Source organism: Papaver somniferum, chromosome 10 (assembly GCF_003573695.1).
Source record: "Papaver somniferum cultivar HN1 chromosome 10, ASM357369v1, whole genome shotgun sequence".
NCBI lineage: Eukaryota > Viridiplantae > Streptophyta > Magnoliopsida > Ranunculales > Papaveraceae > Papaver > Papaver somniferum.
The window spans coordinates 10,235,285-10,254,556 of record NC_039367.1 but is presented as its reverse complement, the minus strand read 5'-3'; the positions used below and the strand labels follow the sequence as shown (position 1 = coordinate 10,254,556).

Genomic DNA, 19,272 nt, shown 5'->3' with positions numbered 1-19,272 from the left:
TTTTCTACTCGTTTCTAAAAAATAGGCAGGTTTCCTTTTTTGGTTATTTCAAAAAATAGGCAGGTTTCTTAGATGGGAAAGTCAAACACTATGATTTTACTATTTTGCCCATCATAAACAAAAAATCAGTCGTGAATGTCTAATGTACAGAAATACCGAAAAACGATAAACGAGCTGAAGAACTCGGTTGCTGCCATTGATTTTCGTTGATGAACTAAGGGATTGGAAATCAGGAGATCGTATGTAAAGGATTTGGACATATTTTTGAATCGAGAAGTTACTGAAGATTTGGGTACGAGTATATTTGTTGATTGGTTTGAGTTTTCAAACGAAAAAACAGTTGAAGCAGAATTGCTTGCTGCCATCGATTTGGTGATGAGTGGGAGGATTAAGAAGTGTTTTTGAGTTCAATTAGAAGAGCTTAAGAATGGGTTATTGTAGTATTCCTATCTCAGACGAAAATTCACTGGTTTCGGTGGAGTTTTTTTAACCTAAATTCATCCTAGAATTGATGTAGATGCCGTTTGTTTTATAGGTTAATGGTTACTCGTTGATGATTGTTTAGAGTTTTTAAATGATTAGGAATCTTGGGTTTGCGGGGAAGGAGTATATAAGAGGCATAACACGCACGACAAGCTCATGTTCTGCATTCCAATTTCACGCCCACAAATTGTCTTAAAGAAGTCCTGAAAGAAATTTTTCTTCACTACCAGCCTTCTTACATCAACACTTAGTGCACTGCTTCCATTTTCAAAAGTGAAAGCATGTGAGTCTTTTCTTTTCTGTTAATTGATGATCATGTTGTATGTATGTTTTGGTTTGCTTGATCGATTTTTTTGTGCATATGTTTTTCAACTGCTCACTGGTTAAACCCCTTCGAATACATGTTTTGCGTAGGGGCGTTTGCTGGCGTTGATCAGAATGATAAACCCCTATGTTTGCGTTGCATTGAATTTGCATAATCGACACAAACATACACACATACTCTCGCTTACTGTGACACTGTTTATAGGAAGTTCTATTGCTCAACCTTAGCTGCATGGAATTTTCAAAATGCACTGATTTATTGCGCTGATAATGCAACACGCATTGTTCATTCTCTGTTTCAAGATTATGGACCATTCCTACATAACCACTTGGCCATGATAATGCAACACGGATTTTTCATTTTCATCTTGAGTGTCAACATTTACAGTTAGTGTGCCAGTCTTGCCCATTTTGAGTGTCAACATTTACAGTTTGTTTTTGCTTCGTTTGTCATTCATTTTGACTTCACAAGTTTATTTAATGTAGATAGGGATAGGGTGTAGCGCCGGTCCGCACTTTTCTCTGTGTCAGTTTGTGATTCTTGATTAAACTTTGTTGTACAACTCCACTCCAAGTAGACTCATGATTTATGGGTCATTCAAGGCTTCTGTCCAGAGATATTTAACCAGGCAATGTGCTTAGCTTCCTTCTTGTTGTCGAGGCAAATGCTTCCCCAGGAAAATTACAAAAATGCTTAAAAAGCCACAAAACCCAAAGTGCACTCAAATGGCACCAGTAGATGAGATAAGGACCTGCAAAATGGAAGTGGAAGCGAAGAAGATGGCCAAGCAGTAAAAGATGAAGTGGAAAAAGTCTTGCAAAAGCATCAACCAACACAACCAACAGATTTACCAATATCAATGATCAAATTAATGTATTACAGGTCTATTTTAAGATGAAATAAGGACCTGCAGAATGGAATAATGTATTACAGGTTTAATTTAAGATGAAAATTCACATTAGTTGGAATCAATCGTTTACAACAACTTAATTGTATTCCCTTCCAGAGATTGCTTTCTTGAAAACAGACATTTAAAATTCTAATTTATGCGAGTAATTGAATCCATTCATGCCCTGCCTGCAATATACCAGCATACATCTTTCACTGCGTTGACATTGGCTGACCACTTGCACATTGAATGTGGTCATAAAGTTCTACACATCACCTGCCTGCAATATACCAACTTCATATACCCAATTATGAAAACTTCACCATTGACTTCAAACCCAGATTCCATCTTTAGGAAACACACATATACCAACTCTTTCATTGTCAAACATAAAAATCTCTCTTTACACCATTATACATGTTTAGATTTGATAGGGTCAAAAGTAGACTGACAAACATTCCACATTACACAGGCAAAAATTATTCCATTAGATGAAGTCTAAATAGATTGAACCATTCTAATGCTCAGCCTTTGAATAAAAACTTAAACTAGGGAGAAAATACTGACTAAATTAAGCTCCGGGACATACCAACAATTGTAGAGCTATACCTGAATCGTTCCTCCGAGTCAACAACAAGAAAACCAACTATAGTACTTAGGAAATATTCACATACCCAGTTCAAGCTGCCACCAGTAAATACATATTACATTAAGCAAGCAACACTATATCAGAATAACAATCACTGGTGATCTTCCTCACCAACTACTTTCCTACGCACTCCTGGTACAGGACAATGGATGCAAAAGACAACAAAAAATACTTAACCGTGTCTCCTTGTTTAGGCACCCCAACAGAAAAACAAAGCAAACTGACAACAAAAGATGAAAAAAACGAATAAAAACAAAAAAGACAAGACTTCAGCCCCATGAGCATCACTTGGGTGGCTACCATTCTGACTAGATTGGCACCAGAACCATCACCAATCATTTGCAGAGGCAAAAGAAGTCGATACAAACCCAGAAATTATTGCAGAATCTAAAGAAGTCGATGCAAACCCAGAAATTGTTGCAGAAGCAATTATTGGAATCTCAGATGGCATCATATTAGAATCTCAGATTGTTATTGTGCTCCACTAATAAATGCTCTTGCCTCATTCACAACTTGAGGGTCACATTGAAGTACAATCGGCAGCTGTTTTGTTCTGATTAAGCCTGATTTGTTCATATGTGGAATCTTGTAATGAATTCCTCCCTTGATTTTTATTATCTCTTTCATACATGACTGCAAAGATAAGAACACATTGTTCGAACTTTCAGTAGAAAACAGTTCAAAAGCTCTAGTAACACTTGAGATGAATTCATCAAATGTAGTTGGAGCATCTTTATGTTGAAGTGCGGTGATAGCTCTGAAAAATCCAAGGTCTAGGACATTCAAGTCTGGACTGTTTGGAGGTTGAGATAACAAGCCTTCTAACAGCTTCCATAAACTTATCTTCATTTTCATGAACATGTGGTCTCGCATTATCTTATTGAACAATCACTGTCTTGTATCTTGTGAAAGGCCATTTCTCAAAAATAGCGGGCAACAACTCATTTATCATACAGTTTCGAATAATTTCTTTTGTAACAGATTTCATAGCTTTGGTTTCCATAGTACCGGCAGGACGATTTTTGCTGCTCCTTTTTGCAACCTCCCTAATTACAAAAGGCCAAATCCCTATCTTTCCATCAAAACCAAACCGATGACGAGACACAGCGGTTAAAAACATAATTTTAGTAATGTAACGCTTACTCTTACATGTACGTAATGGTTCATCTTCTTCCGCATGAGGATAGTATTTCTGGGCTGTCTTAGTAATGAAGAACCACTTCTCGTCTATATGAATACGATCATACATATCAACAAAAGAAGGGCATAGGGAATCATTCATACCTTCGGCGATCATCTTTAAGCAAAATTCCACCCTTTCTTTCTTATTATCATCCGTTAGATCCGGCCTCAAGGCATTTGAATGTGGCATGATATTTCCATCCTTAATTCTCTTATATATATATAGTGGAAGTTGATAAATTTAACGAATATGCAAGAGACCTCATGCTTGTTCGGCGTCGTAGAGGTATAGATTTTATCAATTCTAAATCAATTTGAATCTTCTTTCTACCAACTCTTTTCACCATCTTTGAGGATATATCAAGCATCACTCCATTTGCACTAGCGATCTTCGAATCATGCCATAATCGCGACACTGACCTTGTACTGACAGAAAAACGATCAGCAATGTTAGTGATCTGACCTTTTCCTAATTTTCCATTTATGCTTGCTTGCATCAAATTCTCTAAAATTGCTCTCTTCAAATTGGAGGTCATATTTTTCTTCTTATTCCCAAAACGTCTGTTTTGTGGTGGTACCATGTTGTTAGCTGGAGAATGTAGCTCCTCTTCATCTTCTTCCTCTTCTTCTTCATGATCATTCACATCCTCTTCTTGGCAGCATTCGTTTAAGTCAATAAAACGATACTCGCTCTCATAATCTGGTGGTATTGGAATATTTGGCAAATCTTCTATAGGAATTTCATTCAAATCGGAATCCATTTCTTCTTACCATTGATTCCCAGCATAATTACGTCAAACAGGGAGGATACCGTATCTTATTGTAAGAAAAAAAGGAAATACACAGGAAATATGGGTACCTTGAGCCATAATCGATGAAGAACAAATCCATCAAAATCAGTAACAACTTCTTCAATAGAACAACGAGACTAATTCAGGAGCTGATTTTGATTTTGAATCTGATGCTTCTCTCTGTTGATCGATAATGCTTCTTCCACAATCTTCAGAGACAACCGAAATCGAAGTATTAATGTAAAATCTCCAAAATATTAATGTAAAATCTCCGAAATCGAAGTATCCGAAATCGAAGTATCCGAAAATATTAATGTAAAATCTCCAAAATATTTGATGGGTAATGAAGATTACAGAATACCGAGTATGAATCCTTAGTCAAATACGAAATTGGGTTAAAGATTTGAATTGAAAATCAAAATTTAGTGATTCACTCAATAACTTGCCCTGATTAAAATTTCCCCAAATCAAGCTGAACTTTCAATGAATTTGAAATAATGAGACTGCGTGTTCTTCGAATCAGGTGGATAAAAGAATTTGAAATTATGTGATCTGAAAACTTAGTTCTCAAATTTGAAATGGATCCGGGAGTAATTTGAAGCTGCACCAATATTTGAATCGCACTTTGAGAATTTAAACGACGAAGGGTAGCTTAGGAAAACACGTGAAAAAACGGCCCTAATAATTAGGATTCTTAATTTCCGTAAAAGTCAAACTTTCCTATTTTTTAGAAACGGACTGCGTATAACCCATTATAAAATCCTACTAGCTAGCTGGGTCCCAAAATGATTTCGTACTCTAGACCCCACCGCATTTCTCTACATGTGGTGTGTTGTGTTCACATCAATCGGTGGTACAGATTAATCGAACAAAGCAGTTAAAGACAGCTGGCTGTACCGTAGATCCTGGAAAACAGACAAACAGAAATCATGTTGTGCTACAGTGAATCATTTCGTGTTTCTAAAACAGTCAGGTTTTGCTTTTGCTTTTTAACATATTACGATTGTATCCTCTAGGGTGGGTCACCGGGGCGTTTATATCCCCATCTCTTTATGCTGTCTCTCTCCTTCTCCCACAGTTTCTCTCATGTCTTCCGAATTGTATTTATTAGGGATTATTCTCATTCAATAAATAAAAAACTCCTGCTTCGGTTTGCTTTTGGCGGCTGGCAGGCATCACTTCCTCACCTCTTCTCTCCGAAACCCCATTCCCCCTCTCTCTCCCTCTGTACTCTGTTGAGTAACCGCTATCTTACGCTACCATAGTTTAAATATTTAGAGTTGTAATAGTAATTTAGGTTTTTGTTTTTCAATTTCTTTTCTCTAGTTTTTTCTCGTTTTCAGAGAAGAAAGAAAGAAACGAGAGGCAGAGATTTTTGGTGAAAGAATGGTGGGAGCCTTTAACGAAGAGGAAGTAACTGTTTCATTGTTGAGTAACAAAATGACTTGTTATTCTTCACGAGATCGAAGATTTTCTAAACAAGTTCATGATAACGTTCATGGGAACATTTATCTGGATCCGGTATGTCACAGTTTCTCTTCTAAACTATCTCTTTTCATCTTCGATTACTGTTTCAGTTTGTTTCCAACGTTTTTCATTATGGATGTTGTTATGTGTTAAATTCTTCAAGATAGAGTTCGGTTTCGGTACTCTGTGGTTTTGTTTGATTTTAATTCAAGCGATTTACTTATTTAGGTTATCTTTTTGTGATTCTAATTGTTTTTAGTTTATGTTATTGAGTTATTTTAGGTTTTCGTTGCTAAGAGTTTCTTATCATCTCTGGTTTTATCTTCGATGTCAATTTCGTTTTTACTTTCCGGTAATGTTTGAGCATGTTATATTAAACTGTGTCTTATGCGTGAAGATTGAGTTCTGAGTGTGTGTTGTTTGTGTGATTTTTTTTTGTTGTTTAAAGATTCAGAGATTCAGATATCTGTATTCGATTGAGTGATTTAAAGTTAAACAAGATTATTCAGCAAAGTTGTAATAATGGATGTGAAAACTCAGTTTAAGAAAGAATAAATTATTAAGAAGGATAAATTACGGATTAGATTAAAGGAAGAGAAGATTTCTTTACTTTGAAGCAGAAGAGAAGATTTTCTGGTTTGATTGAAGATCTTAGATATAGTAATTAGGATATTTTGAAAAAGTATAACATCATTAGCAGAATTTGGTCTGAAATCTACTCATTGTCAAAAGTTTAGATTATGAAAATATCACTTCTATGTTGATATACCTGAAATTCTCTATGCTTTGTTTGTTGGTGGTGTAAATTTCGACAGAAATTTATTATTCTCAGTTGTTTTTAGATACAAGGAGACTGATCTGTCAATTTAGATATTACTACATTAGTGAAATGGATTTCAAAATTTGTTGCCTCATAAGTTTGTTTGCATTGATGATTGCAGCTAGCTCTCAAGTTTGTGGACACTGAACAATTTCAGAGGCAAGTGTTATTTTATTAATTTCCTTTTTATTATTGTCTTTCATGAAATCCTTGTAAGTTTGTTTGTATGGTTTTACTTTGGTTGCAGGCTTCGTGATCTAAAACAACTTGGTAAGTTTCAGAGATCTGCTATGTTTACTTATTGGAAGTAATCTCGTAATATAATGTTATCTAGTATGGTGGACTTGTATTAAATGGGCTCCATTAATCACCTCGGGTAAAGAGTATTTATTTTGTTCGTCACATGGCAAATCAAAAAGCTCGTTTGTCTTCTTTTTCCGCTTTGGACTCACTGATTCCAGCGCCACATTCTGCTCCCTCATAAATGTGTCATTCCATCCGTATCGAGGAATTTAGACTTGATGGCAATTTTGGTGCAATTGATATTGTTTGTGTATCCAGAGTTACTTGAAACTTGAAAGTATTATCTAGTCCTGTTAAAAGTATATTTTAGACAAGCGTTATTTGATAGCGTATAAGAAGCATGGCATTAACAAGTAGAGTTTCAATAAGGACTTTTGACTTTCTTATTAGAGATGGAAAATGACATAATTATTACAGGTCTAGCATACTTGGTTTATCCAGGGGCTGTACATTCTCGATTTGAGCATTCGCTAGGCGTGTATTGGCTTGCTGGTGATGCTGTAGAGAAGCTTCAGGATAACCAAGTGAGCAACTTGAGTAGTTCGATCATTCTTACTGTAATTTAAACCTTGAAAGTCTTTGATTATTCTATTAAAACATGCATCCTTCTTGTAGGGATTAGAACTTGGAATTGATAATTTTGATATTCAAACGGTGAAGCTTTCTGGTAAGTAATTGAGTGTTTTCTCTTTCAAAGTTATGCGGTTGAAGCTGTATTACCTAATTCCTCATGTTTTTCGTTGTCGTGAATCGAAATTTCTAGGACTGCTACATGATGTAGGCCATGGGCCTTACAGTCACGTGTTTGAGCGCGAGTTTCTTCCTCGGGTTATTGATAACTGCACTTGGTAATTCTTCTTTCCTCCAGTAAAATTTTGGTTCTTCGGGTTATTGATGGAAGTTTCGAATATCTCCTACCCTTCATATCTGAGGGTAAGATTGTCACTGTTAGAAAGGTTGTAGGAACTTTGCTCTTGTATGGAGAACTCGAAGATGCAGAAAATTTGTTAAACTCATCCATGAGTCAGTGAATGGAATGCTGTTTGCTGAATTTCATTCCCCCCCTGCTATTATTGAATGTATGCCAGGTCACATGAGGAAATGTCAGTCAAGATGGTTGACCACATCGTTGATGAACATTCTATTGACATCAATCCTGCCAGTCTTAAAAGAGTAAAGGTTAGCTAAGGTTTTCTAATGGTATTCTGCCTTTTCTGCTTTGTTTACTTATGAAATTCTATGTCATAGTGAACCAGTAAACCATGTATAGGATAACAATGTTCTATAGATTCACAGATGCAGATCAGATCTCAATAAAATATATTTATGCCCAGCTATCCGAGTTCCGTAACATTTTTCTCATTGCACTGATATTTTTACCGCTTGTAAATGGCCTCTTAGTTCCAACCTTTTGTTCACATTGTATGCAAATCTGTTAGACAGGAAGAGTTTGCTGATTGGTAAGAACATACATGTGTATGTATGAAAAAGTTTACTTCAGTTATAATTTTATTATGCTGATATCTTGCCTATGTTTTGACAGGAGATGATTCTTGCTAGTTCTTCCTCAGTCCAGAAAGTAAGTTTAGTTATCACCACTTTTTTTTCAGAATAATATGCTTATTTAATCATTTTTCCAGCAGTCGTTTCTAGTAGTCTGATCATAGCCTCCTGATGTTTATCGGTATATTAGAGCGCACAAGAGAAGCAGTTCTTATATGATATTGTTGCAAATGGTCGCACTGGGATAGATGTGGACAAGTAAGTGATGGCTCTGCAGAAGGGTTTGCTTCTTGCAACTTAATGCTATCTTTTCCTTTAAGCATATCTTATTTAAATATAAAATATTTTATGCTTTTCATCCTTACATATGTGTCTGTAATGGGTAATGACATAAGGGTATAACAATTACAGGTTTGATTATATTGTCCGTGATACTCGAGCTTGTGGTTTAGGCTGCAGTTTTCAGTTTGAAAGGTAAAATGTAGGAAATTATTTACTCTTGTGTGTAGGTATTTGGTCGGCATATTGGGAATTGACTTGGAAACTATAAGGGTATTGGATCATATATAATGGTGCTTGTGTCTGGCTGTATATCTCAGTGACAACTATTGGTGCTCTTTTTGTTTTTCTTGTTTAGGTTAATGGAAACGATGCGGGTTATCGGTGATGAAATATGCTACCGTGCTAAGGATTGTTAGTTATTTCTGAGACCTCTTATTCAGTTGATCATCCTTTTTTTCGTTTCATTGCTGCTACTAAATTACATATGAATATCTGGCCCAGATCTTACCATCAACAAGTTATTCACAACTCGTGCTGATCTGCATAGAACAGTGTACACTCATGCAAAAGTAAAGGTACATTAACGTGTGTTCTTTGTAATCATATGTAACATTTGTTGCTGTTTTCTGTTTGATTTATGTTATAGTTTAATTTTAAAGTTCTGTTTGTTTGAACAGTGTAATCACTTATATGGTACTTCTGTTTTCCAGGCAGTAGAACTCATGTTTGTAGATGCGATGTTGGAAGCTCATAGTTACTGTAACATTCTGAATCGATTAGATAACCCAGCTGAATACTGGAAGGTTTTTAATTAATTAAACTGCTTCTTCTGGTATCTACATTTGGATCCTTGTCATATAGTATAATTTTCTTTCCTTCTTGGCAACTGCAGCTAGATGACACAATACTGAAGACTATTGAGACAGCAACAGCCCAAGAACTGCAGAAAGCAAGGGAATTGGTCTTGCGTATTCGCAGAAGGGATTTGTACCAGGTATTTAAGTTGCTGGTTTGGTAGGTAGATGAAAAGTTATTCAAATCAATCTACTTAGTAGGCTCATTGTGTATTTTTGTGGCAGTTCTGTAACGAGTATACTGTTCCGAAGGATACAATGGATCACTTTAAGCAAGTTACAGCTCAAGATATTGTTTGCTCCCAGGTTCTCCACAGATTCTACTTTTATTTCGTCCTGTTTGAAAGATCTTACGGTGGGAATAATTCAATTGATTTTGTCTGTAGCGGAGTGGCGGACCCGAACTGAAGGAAGAAGATGTTGCTGTTTGCAATGTCAAGATTGATTTGTCACGTGGAAAGGAGAACCCTCTTGAGAGGTACTATTAAAAATTTCCAACCTAGATAGACAATGATTTTGCTAAACCACAATACTTTAAGATAGACATTGACAACTTCCTTTTCTTTTGTGCATGTTCTTCCTCCAGTATCAAATTCTTCAAGGTACACAAAAGTTCTCTTCTACTTATGTTTTTGGTTGATGATAAATGTTGAACCTTTTTTTTTTGTTCTTTTTTTTTATAGTTGGACATGAGACTCATATCTAAGTTTAATGTTCAGTTTTGGAGTTTCATGTTTGTCCTCTACTTTCTAAGGTTTGGTTTAATGGATCCTAATTTGCATGATGATAAATGTTGAACCTTTTTTTTTGTAGTTGAACATGAGACTCATATCTAAGTTTAATGTTCATTTTTGGAGTTTCATGTTTGTCCTCTACTTTCTAAGGTTTGGTTTAATGGATCCTAATTTGCATATGAATTAGGCTCTATGTTTAACGAGTTGGATTTTGACAGGATTATGAGAGCAATGAGAAATTCCCTATACAAGAGAATCGTATTAGCCATTTATTGCCAGGTTATTGCCAGGATATGATCGTGAGGGTGTACTCAAAAAAGCCTGAACTGGTATGCAGAATAATCTTTTCTACCAATAAGAACTCTCAATCATTTGTTCTCGATCGGCCATAGTTTTCAATCTATGCTTACTGGGTAATCACTATTGCAGGTGGAAGCAATTTCCGTGGCCTTTGAGAACTTTCAGCGTAAAACATATCATAACATACCGCAAGTTCACGAGACCCCTGAGAAGAAGAAATGTAGAAAGTGAAGGTCCCGTTGTGTACATTGTCAATCATCTTTCAACCGGAAAACAACCTTTGTATTCGAGAAAGATGCAAATATGACAGCCAAACAGTTGAGTGATTACTATTTTCAACCTGATTTTTGAAAATCAATCAAGAGTCTGCTATATAGTAGATAGGTATACATATGAAAAAAGTAAATAATGTTCAACAGTGTTATAAAGCAAAACTGTGTATAGTCAATTAGCATGTTTCAGCGGTCAGAACCTCAACTCTGTAACATGTAGATTGTTACGAGACATTTAACATCTGATATTCCTTGGTCACAGTATTCTGCTGCAGATACTGTAAATAGTTACTTAAGCTGATGAATCCTCCATCATTTAGGTGGTCTCCATGGAGATGTCATGGATTTATGTTGAGAGTTTCAGTAACTTGGATCCTGAAATTAGTTTGAATCTTGTTCAATCAATTCTTTTGCTAGTCGGATAATTATTTTTTTCAAGCAGTCCAGTGAATAATGATGCATGTCTCTAAGAATGCTGTAGATTTGGGCCTAATGGCGCATTGTCTCTGAAGAGTGAAGATGGCAATGTATATTCAAATAATGTACCCATTAGAGATGAAACCTAGCTTAGTGAAATCTGAAATCAAGAGGTTCCCTGTTTTGATTGATTCAGATAGTAGCTGAAAGCCTGAAACAAGCTTATAGGCGTCCATGTATCAGAACCCCAAATTTTGGCTCCCCTCGCGAGCCCCTTTTTTTAAGAGAACTGAAGCTCCCTTAACTTTTGAGACTCGACTAGAAACAAATGATGCAGCATTCTGTCAAAAATCTCCACAAAATATGAGACTGAGACCCTTCTTTTTGGTAAGCAAAAATCAAAAACCCTTAAACCCTTGAAATGCACCGTGGTTTATAAAATGCTTTTCATGTGATCATCTTTCCATTAACATTTACAGTAGCAGGCTAGCAGCATATTTTCTTTTCACCTATAGATTTTAATCCTTCGGATACAAATAACTTAGAAAAACAAAACTAACGAATAGAAAGAAAAAAATAAGTATGTCGACCAATTCACAATGGTGAATCCAATTTAACAACCCGATCAAGCACATTGTTGATTGACACACTGAAAGCATCCTCAAACTTATGAAGTTCTGAATTTGGTTCTCCATAAACCTGCCTTGGCATCAACTCGTGTATTATGTATCTTCTCATTTCGTTTCTTTCTTTCAGTGACACCTTCATCAATCTTTCCACCACGTTTACCTTCATATCTCTCACCTCTTCTTTGGCAATATACACCGAATATCGACGATGATCTTCTGGCAAGTGCCACGGGTACTGATAATATGCTGTGAAAGGATCAAAGAGAACCGGAATACAACCAGATATTAGAGAATCAAACACGGATTTTCTAGTCGGACTATCTCCAGGTGGTTGTAGACAGAATTCTGATTCCATGAATAATTCAATTAGGGATTCGGGTTGATCACATCCACCTGAGACACAATTATGAAATCGGCATATCACTTCATCAGCCACAGAAGTACATTGTTTGATCAACGTTGATCTTATGTTGTCTGGTGCTCCAGGTCTAGCCGCTCCTGCAAAACTGATTAGACTTCTGCGATCCGACTGGCTTTTATCTTTGATTGCCATTCCACAATATCGCTATCGGAATGAGGGTGAAAATGAGTCGGATGGGGAACACCAATGTCATTAAGATGCCACGGTTGTCTCTCAATCAAGAGCTTTAACGGATTCTGCATTTGATCTAGTTCTAAAAACCTAGTCCCCCATAGCTCCCCATCGCGTCGCCTAAAATCCCATGAAATCTTACCTAGAACGAATAGGTGATCCTTGCCGGAATTTCTAACCCAAAATTGTTGCAGTTGAAGCCATTTCATGAGTTCCAAACTCAACATATCTTTTACACTGACAGTTGAGTTTTTGAAATGCCATCTCAATATATCCAACCCACCATAGTAAGGGACATAGAAAAGCTTAGCTTCATTCACATTATATACCCTACAGGGATGTTTTAATACCCTTGTATGGAAGATAGGTTCAAGCGAATACTGATGAGTTCGATACCAACCCTTACCAAGTTTTAAAATTGGCTCACCCATGGCTTCATTTGTGAAAGATTCGCAAAAATTCATCCAAGGCACCATATTGCTGCAATCATCATTCATCAAATCCTTGTTGAATTTAGATGGTAAATCGTACACAAATATCCCTCGCCCGTCACATGTGCCACTACTGCTGGAATTTGATGAGTTAGATCTCCACGAACGAAGTACTTGTAATTGTTCTTCAACTTCCTGAGCAGCAGTCATCAAGTCTTCGTCGTCTTTGTTATAGATGTATCTATTAACAAACATGCTAGTAGCATTAGCATCCCTTATAGTAGTAGTGGTAGCAGCAGCAGTAGTATTTGCACTATTTTCATCATTAGTTTCTTTGACGATATTTGGTGCTATGTATACTGGCTCAGCATGATTGTAAGGAATCTCCTCCATAAGATGAGTACTATTTAGCATAATAGTCTTAGTACTCACTGGACTGCCGCCGCCGCTGCTACTACTAGTAGCATTATCATTGTTATTATCTTCACCGAAGTCTGGAAATCTGACTGCTTCATTATTTCCAGAAGTTCCGGCAGAGAGACAATAAAGATTACTTAGTTTCCTTGAAGAGATACAGACATGAGCATAAGAACCTGATATTACCGTTGTCGACGAAGACCAAGCAAATAAAATCATTAGTAGGAGAAATGCAGCTGGAATTCGATAAAGAAACCTATATGGTGATGATGATGCCGCGGACGCGTTATTACTCTCATCGGATTCATCTACATCTGCTTTCTTCTGTATTGGCACTAATTTCTTATTGTTAGTTTCTCTTGAAATTTTCTTTTGTTTCAATAACTGGGAAGCAGCCATGTCTAATCAGCACACAAAATCAGAGAGAGAGAGAGAGAGACAGAGAGATACATGTTGCAATCTTCGTGCTGCTTTTGTATTGGAATTCTATCTCTAGACTGAAATAATGTTGCTCCATAACCTTAGTTTGTAAAGAACAGACATGGATGCACGTAGTTAGAAAGCTTCTTTTCTTTAATGGGTATAAATATGTGCAAGAGCCAAGTAGGTAAGCACGACTACACGTTTGTGCTTGTAGTACCTAACTACCCCGATGCCATTTTTGGGAAATGCATGCATTTCAGGCTAAGGCCAGCTCCCTAAATATACAGGTATTGGAATCTAACTGATTTTATTTATTTTTTTAACGAAAAGGTTGAATTTTGAATTTATTATCATAAAGAAAATCAATCATCCATTTCGAAGACCGAAATCAACCTAATGAGAGTCCTAATCCTTCAAAAAATCAACTAAACCATTATGCTTAAGTACATTATCAAACAAGATCAAGGAAAAATAATGCCTATGTTGAAATTAAGCTTATATATTGTTAGAGAATATATATCCTTACACCGACAGATGTCAGTTATTTATTACCTTTATAGCCCGTTCGGTTGGGAGAATTGGAAACTTAAGAATTTAATTATGGGGTAATCCAATTCTTGGAATTAGATTCCAAGGAATGCAATTCAAATCCTAAAAATTTCTGTTCGGTTGAGGTAATTCAGTTATATTTGTTTTTATCCCGGAATCCAATTCCCTTGCAGTATTGGACCAATGCAATGGAATTCTACTATTTTGGAAGGAATTGGATTCCTAAGAATCATAATTCTTAATTAAAAAAAGTTCATTTGCATCGTTCGGTTCAAAGAATTGGGTGCATTCCCTGGAATCCAATTACTTGAAACGAACATGCTGTTAGAGTGTTGGTTGTTGTTTTTTCCGTGATGACATGTCATTATTGTCCTGCCTATAAATAAGCATGTGCCGTCTCGTGTAAGAGTTAATGAGAAATGAAGTGAGTGTGTCTATCTAGCGAGAAACACAAATAACATCTCAATATGGTACCAGAGCATCAGATCGAACATCCTCCCAAAAATGAGAATCTAGTTTCTATATACTTCAACGGTTACCTTCTGAATTCAGCTCTTTCAAAACCTCAACCATTATTCAATAACTTAGGAATCTCGATCCTGTTAATTCTGCAGAATTATTGAGTTTGATATTATCTGAAGAAGCTGGAATGAACTTTAGCTCTAAGATGGATTTATCAACAGCTTCTGCTATGTCACTAAATAACATTCCCATGTTCCACCTCCTCATTCTTGTGAACATTATTCACCTCATCATTATCCATTTCGTCCATATTCTTCTCAGCAGTCTTCAAATTGGCCTTCACCTCCTCGTGTGGTTTTCAAAGTCCTGATAGTTTTAGAGGTGGTAAATTTGGTGATGATCCATATAGAGGTTTTGTTAGAGGTGGTCGGTATAATCATGGTGTCAGATTTGGTAGAGGTGGTGGTGTATGTGATTTTTTTCTCTAGCTATGAAATATGACTATTATATTGCTTGTCATCCAAACCTGGTCACTCAACTGCAGAGTATAGGTTTAAGTACTCAACTGCACCTTTTTTTGTTCAGGCATATAATTTTGGTTTTGAGGATTATGATGAAAATTTTGAGGATTATTGGTGCCCTGAGTCAGAGGCTTTTGCAGTTTGTTAAAGCACTGCTCGGTTGAACTCGTAATCTTTCTTATCTCAAGCTTGTTTGTCAAGTTTAGGTGATCAAAACAATAAGTCCTGATTTCTAGTCTACTTATATCTATGTCTCGGACTAGGATATAATGTGTAGTTGAGCTTTAGACTTCATGACGTTCATCGATTGAAGACGAAGATCTACTGAGGAGAGCTTGGAGGAACTTCATCAACAAAAGGTATGTGGATACAAAAACTTATCTATCACTCAGAAGTCTATTCTATTATATCTCCTATTGAGACTAAGTCGTATAACTATATATACTTTTACATTATACACATTTGATATTTCGAGTTGAGTTTAACTCTCTTATATCGTTCTCGAAATATGTGTTAGAAGATTTTTGCTTTAGCTACATTCATCATTATTCTTGACGAGTTTAGTTGGAAAGAATTTATTTGTTGGAAACTAAATAATGAGTCAAAAGATGCTCATGTGAAAATTGCCTTGAAACATCTTACATGATTTGTGTGAGACAGTCATTTGATCTAGACTCGGAATGTTTCGTATTGATCATTCGATCACTTGAAAATTACTTATAAGCTAATAGTTTGTGTGAGACAGCTATTGTCGTCTTTTAAGGATGTTTCAATGATTGAAATGGGTGTTTAGAACAATTAACGATTGTCTGGATATAGCACAGTATGCAAACTATTGTAGTATGATTCAGGTTCGGGAAGATAGTATGCATACCTGTTCGCGAACTGTCGAACAAGACCAAAGTCCGGAACTTAAGTTTGCGTACCCGTTTGCAAACTAAATTGGTTTATGTTCTAAAATCAGTTAAATATGATTCCATACTCACGAACAAATACATATACAAATTAAGGAATGCAATCTTTGCAAACCTTGGCTTAATGTTCATGAATTGATTCTCTTGAATCAATCCGATTTTGTTTCAATTGTATCTTGTATACTTCTATGAGAATATAAACAATTGAACAACTCTATGAGTAACACAATTAGATTCATTTAATTATCATTTGATCCAGAAGTGTTAGATGAATGTGGTTAATAGAAAAGTGTTCATATGGCTAACTTCGATTAACTATTGTTGAGCCAAATCAATACACACGTTTAGGTGTGGTTACCCATATCTAAATGAAGGTATATTTCATTTATGTGTAACACGCTAAGTTCATCTAACGGTGGAGAGATATTTTTTTGGTTTTAAGCAAACTTAGCTTGAATCTTAAATCAAGTTTTCATCTAATGGTGAATATTGATTGCGTTGTTTCAAAGCTATCAAACCCTGTTTTGAAGCCTATATAAGGGAGAACTCTAGCAACTGGGAAACCTAATCCCCACACCTCCTATGTGATACTAGTTGTGTACTAGAGTCGATTCTCCCTTAACCTAGGTTTTTCCCAAAAACCATTATAGGTTAACGACTTAAAGACTTCATTGGGATTCTGAAGCCAGATCCAACTATTTTCTCTGTAGTTGTGTATTTTGATCTTACTTATTCTGTCGTATTGAGTATTATCTTCTCTAAGATTGGCTCGAGATTTATCTCCGATAGGTAAGATATAAAAAGTAATCACAAAGCTCTTCGTCTCATTCTTTGTGATTCCACAATAATTTGTTATACTACCATATAGTTAAGTTATTGTGAGGTGTTTGATATTTCTAGGCTGTTCTTCGGGAATATAAGACCGTATTTTTAATTGGTTCCTGTTCACCTTGATTTATCACGGAACAAAAACTTCGTAGGTATTTCTGCGGGAGACATAATTATCTATCAGAATAGACTTTTCTGTGGGAGAAAAATTTGTTTATCAAGTCTTCGACTTTGGGTCGTAGAAACTCTTAGTTGTGGGTGAGATCAACTAAGAGAATCAAGTGCGTAGAGTCCTGCTGGGATACATAGGCGTAAGGAACGCGACTGTACCTTAATCGGTGTGAGAATTGGTTAGGGCTCAACTACATTCCAGTCCGAAGTTAAATTGTAGTAGGCTAGTGTCTGTAGCGGCTTAATACAGTGTAGTATTCAAAACTGGACTAGGTCCCATGGTTTTTCTGCATTTACTGTTTCCTCGTTAACAAAACTTCTGGTGTCTGTGTTATTTCTTTTCCGCATTATATTTTCTATGTAGTTGAAATATCATAAGTTGTGCGTAGTTCAATCAATTTATAAATCCGACCTTTGGTTGTTGATTAAAATTGACTGATACTTGAACATTGGTTTTTGATTTCAATTTATTTCTCATATCAATCAGGCTCACAGATTTCTATCTGTTCGATTGCAGATTGTATTGAGAAATTGAGATATAACTCTTGGATGTTTTTCCTTGATTGAGTCTGACTGCCTAGTTGATTCTCTTGGAATTATATTGGAGTTAGTCCATACAGATTGCCGAACGAAATATTAGGTGTGGTCGTTAGACCCTCGCTTTTTCAATTGGTATCAAAGACGGTAACCACGCGAAGACCTCATAAGTCTGTGTTTGTAGCAATATGACTCTATGGACAGAAGCGCTATCTTAATAAGCGTACCACCAGATCCAGGAGATACATAATTTGTTTCTATGTCTGATTTGATTAAATATGTAGAAAATATTCTATCTCATCCTCCTCCTGGAATAAAATCGCTCGAAGTATTTTTCAGAAGTCGAAGGACTCCTTGAGAATCTTTGTTTTGATATTAAGAATGTTTTCCAGAAGGAACAAGACTCTCTCCATAGACTAGATCATATAAAGATGAATAATGTTCTTATTGAGGTTAATATTGATTTATTGATAAGTGAGTGCACTGTTTTTTCCTTCTATAATACAACGAGTCATGCACTGGTTGCATTACAAATGGAGCATAAGCCTCATTTAACTAAGATTATCCCTCTTGAACAGAATTCATTACATGAGTTTATTCCAGAAATAATCTATCATAATAACATGATAATGTTCTTTAGAAAAGAAGCAAAGATATCTTTCTCTTCCAAGGAAGTTTCCTTACGCTGTGCTAAAAGCCATTCCCTGTCCTTGTTGATGAAACAATACAAAACAAGACATCACAGACATAAAAAATTTTACTCTTTTGATTGTCTATTGTGTTGTGAAGTTTCCACTAAATCAGCTTCTTGGGTATTTCTCAACCCATCTAGGTACAAAATCTGCTGGAAAGAGATTCTCTCTTGGAGTCAAGATTTTAAATCTGATCGAACTCTTTTTTAGTTCCCAGATTTCACCTTTTAGAATAAACCCATTTAGCTCTTGATCCTTTTCGTGCGGTTCGCATGCGCGAAATGGGCCACGAACCAGAACTGATTGGTTGCGGTACCTGGACTAGTTTTACCGGCTCAGGAACTGTTCGGTCGGTCGCACATTTAAAAGAGAAACTCTTCTCTTGTTTTCTTCTCCATCTTCCCTGTTCGGGAACTGTAAAGGAAAACTCAAGAGTTCGTAAACTCTTAATCTCCAAAAACCTCATTTCTCAATCTTTTTGAGTGTTCTTGGTACTATTGGATTCACAACAAAAAACTATTCAACGGGATTATCGTTGTTTTTTCATCTTTTCCAGTTCCGAAGCCTCACTATTAACGACAGTTCGTGTACCCGATAAATTCTTCTTCATCTTTTTAAGTTTTCTCCAAATATCAATGGCATCTAGGAAGAGACCTTGCCGTGGTGAGAGTTCAGGTGCTCAAAATCGTGAAGATACATCTTATAACCCTAGCTTGCAAACTAGGTTCATAGACACTAAGGCTCATGATTATTATGTGGAATATAGTAGAAAGAAGCCTATTGTGGAAAGGATTTATGCTTTCTCTGAACTTAGTGTAGATCATCTTCCTGGTTT

General features: G+C 36.1%; 1 protein-coding gene and 1 pseudogene across 1 annotated transcript; one reads left to right on the top strand and one right to left on the bottom strand.

Annotated features, from left to right (window-relative positions):
- The first annotated feature begins 5,383 nt into the window (after positions 1 to 5,383).
- LOC113318729 (deoxynucleoside triphosphate triphosphohydrolase SAMHD1 homolog) lies at positions 5,384 to 11,295 on the top strand. The gene is made up of 19 exons (XM_026566951.1): positions 5,384 to 5,840; positions 6,728 to 6,765; positions 6,854 to 6,876; positions 7,327 to 7,433; positions 7,525 to 7,576; positions 7,673 to 7,757; positions 7,998 to 8,088; positions 8,453 to 8,488; positions 8,603 to 8,670; positions 8,824 to 8,886; positions 9,050 to 9,105; positions 9,196 to 9,269; positions 9,405 to 9,497; positions 9,587 to 9,688; positions 9,774 to 9,854; positions 9,935 to 10,026; positions 10,135 to 10,150; positions 10,501 to 10,611; positions 10,712 to 11,295. Exons 1-19 carry the CDS (start codon positions 5,706 to 5,708, stop codon positions 10,811 to 10,813), a joined length of 1,425 nt encoding a protein of 474 aa, XP_026422736.1. The 5' UTR covers positions 5,384 to 5,705; the 3' UTR covers positions 10,814 to 11,295.
- A 424-nt stretch (positions 11,296 to 11,719) lies between these two features.
- Positions 11,720 to 13,820, bottom strand: LOC113316253 (annotated as a pseudogene).
- Between the last annotated feature and the right edge of the window lie 5,452 nt (positions 13,821 to 19,272).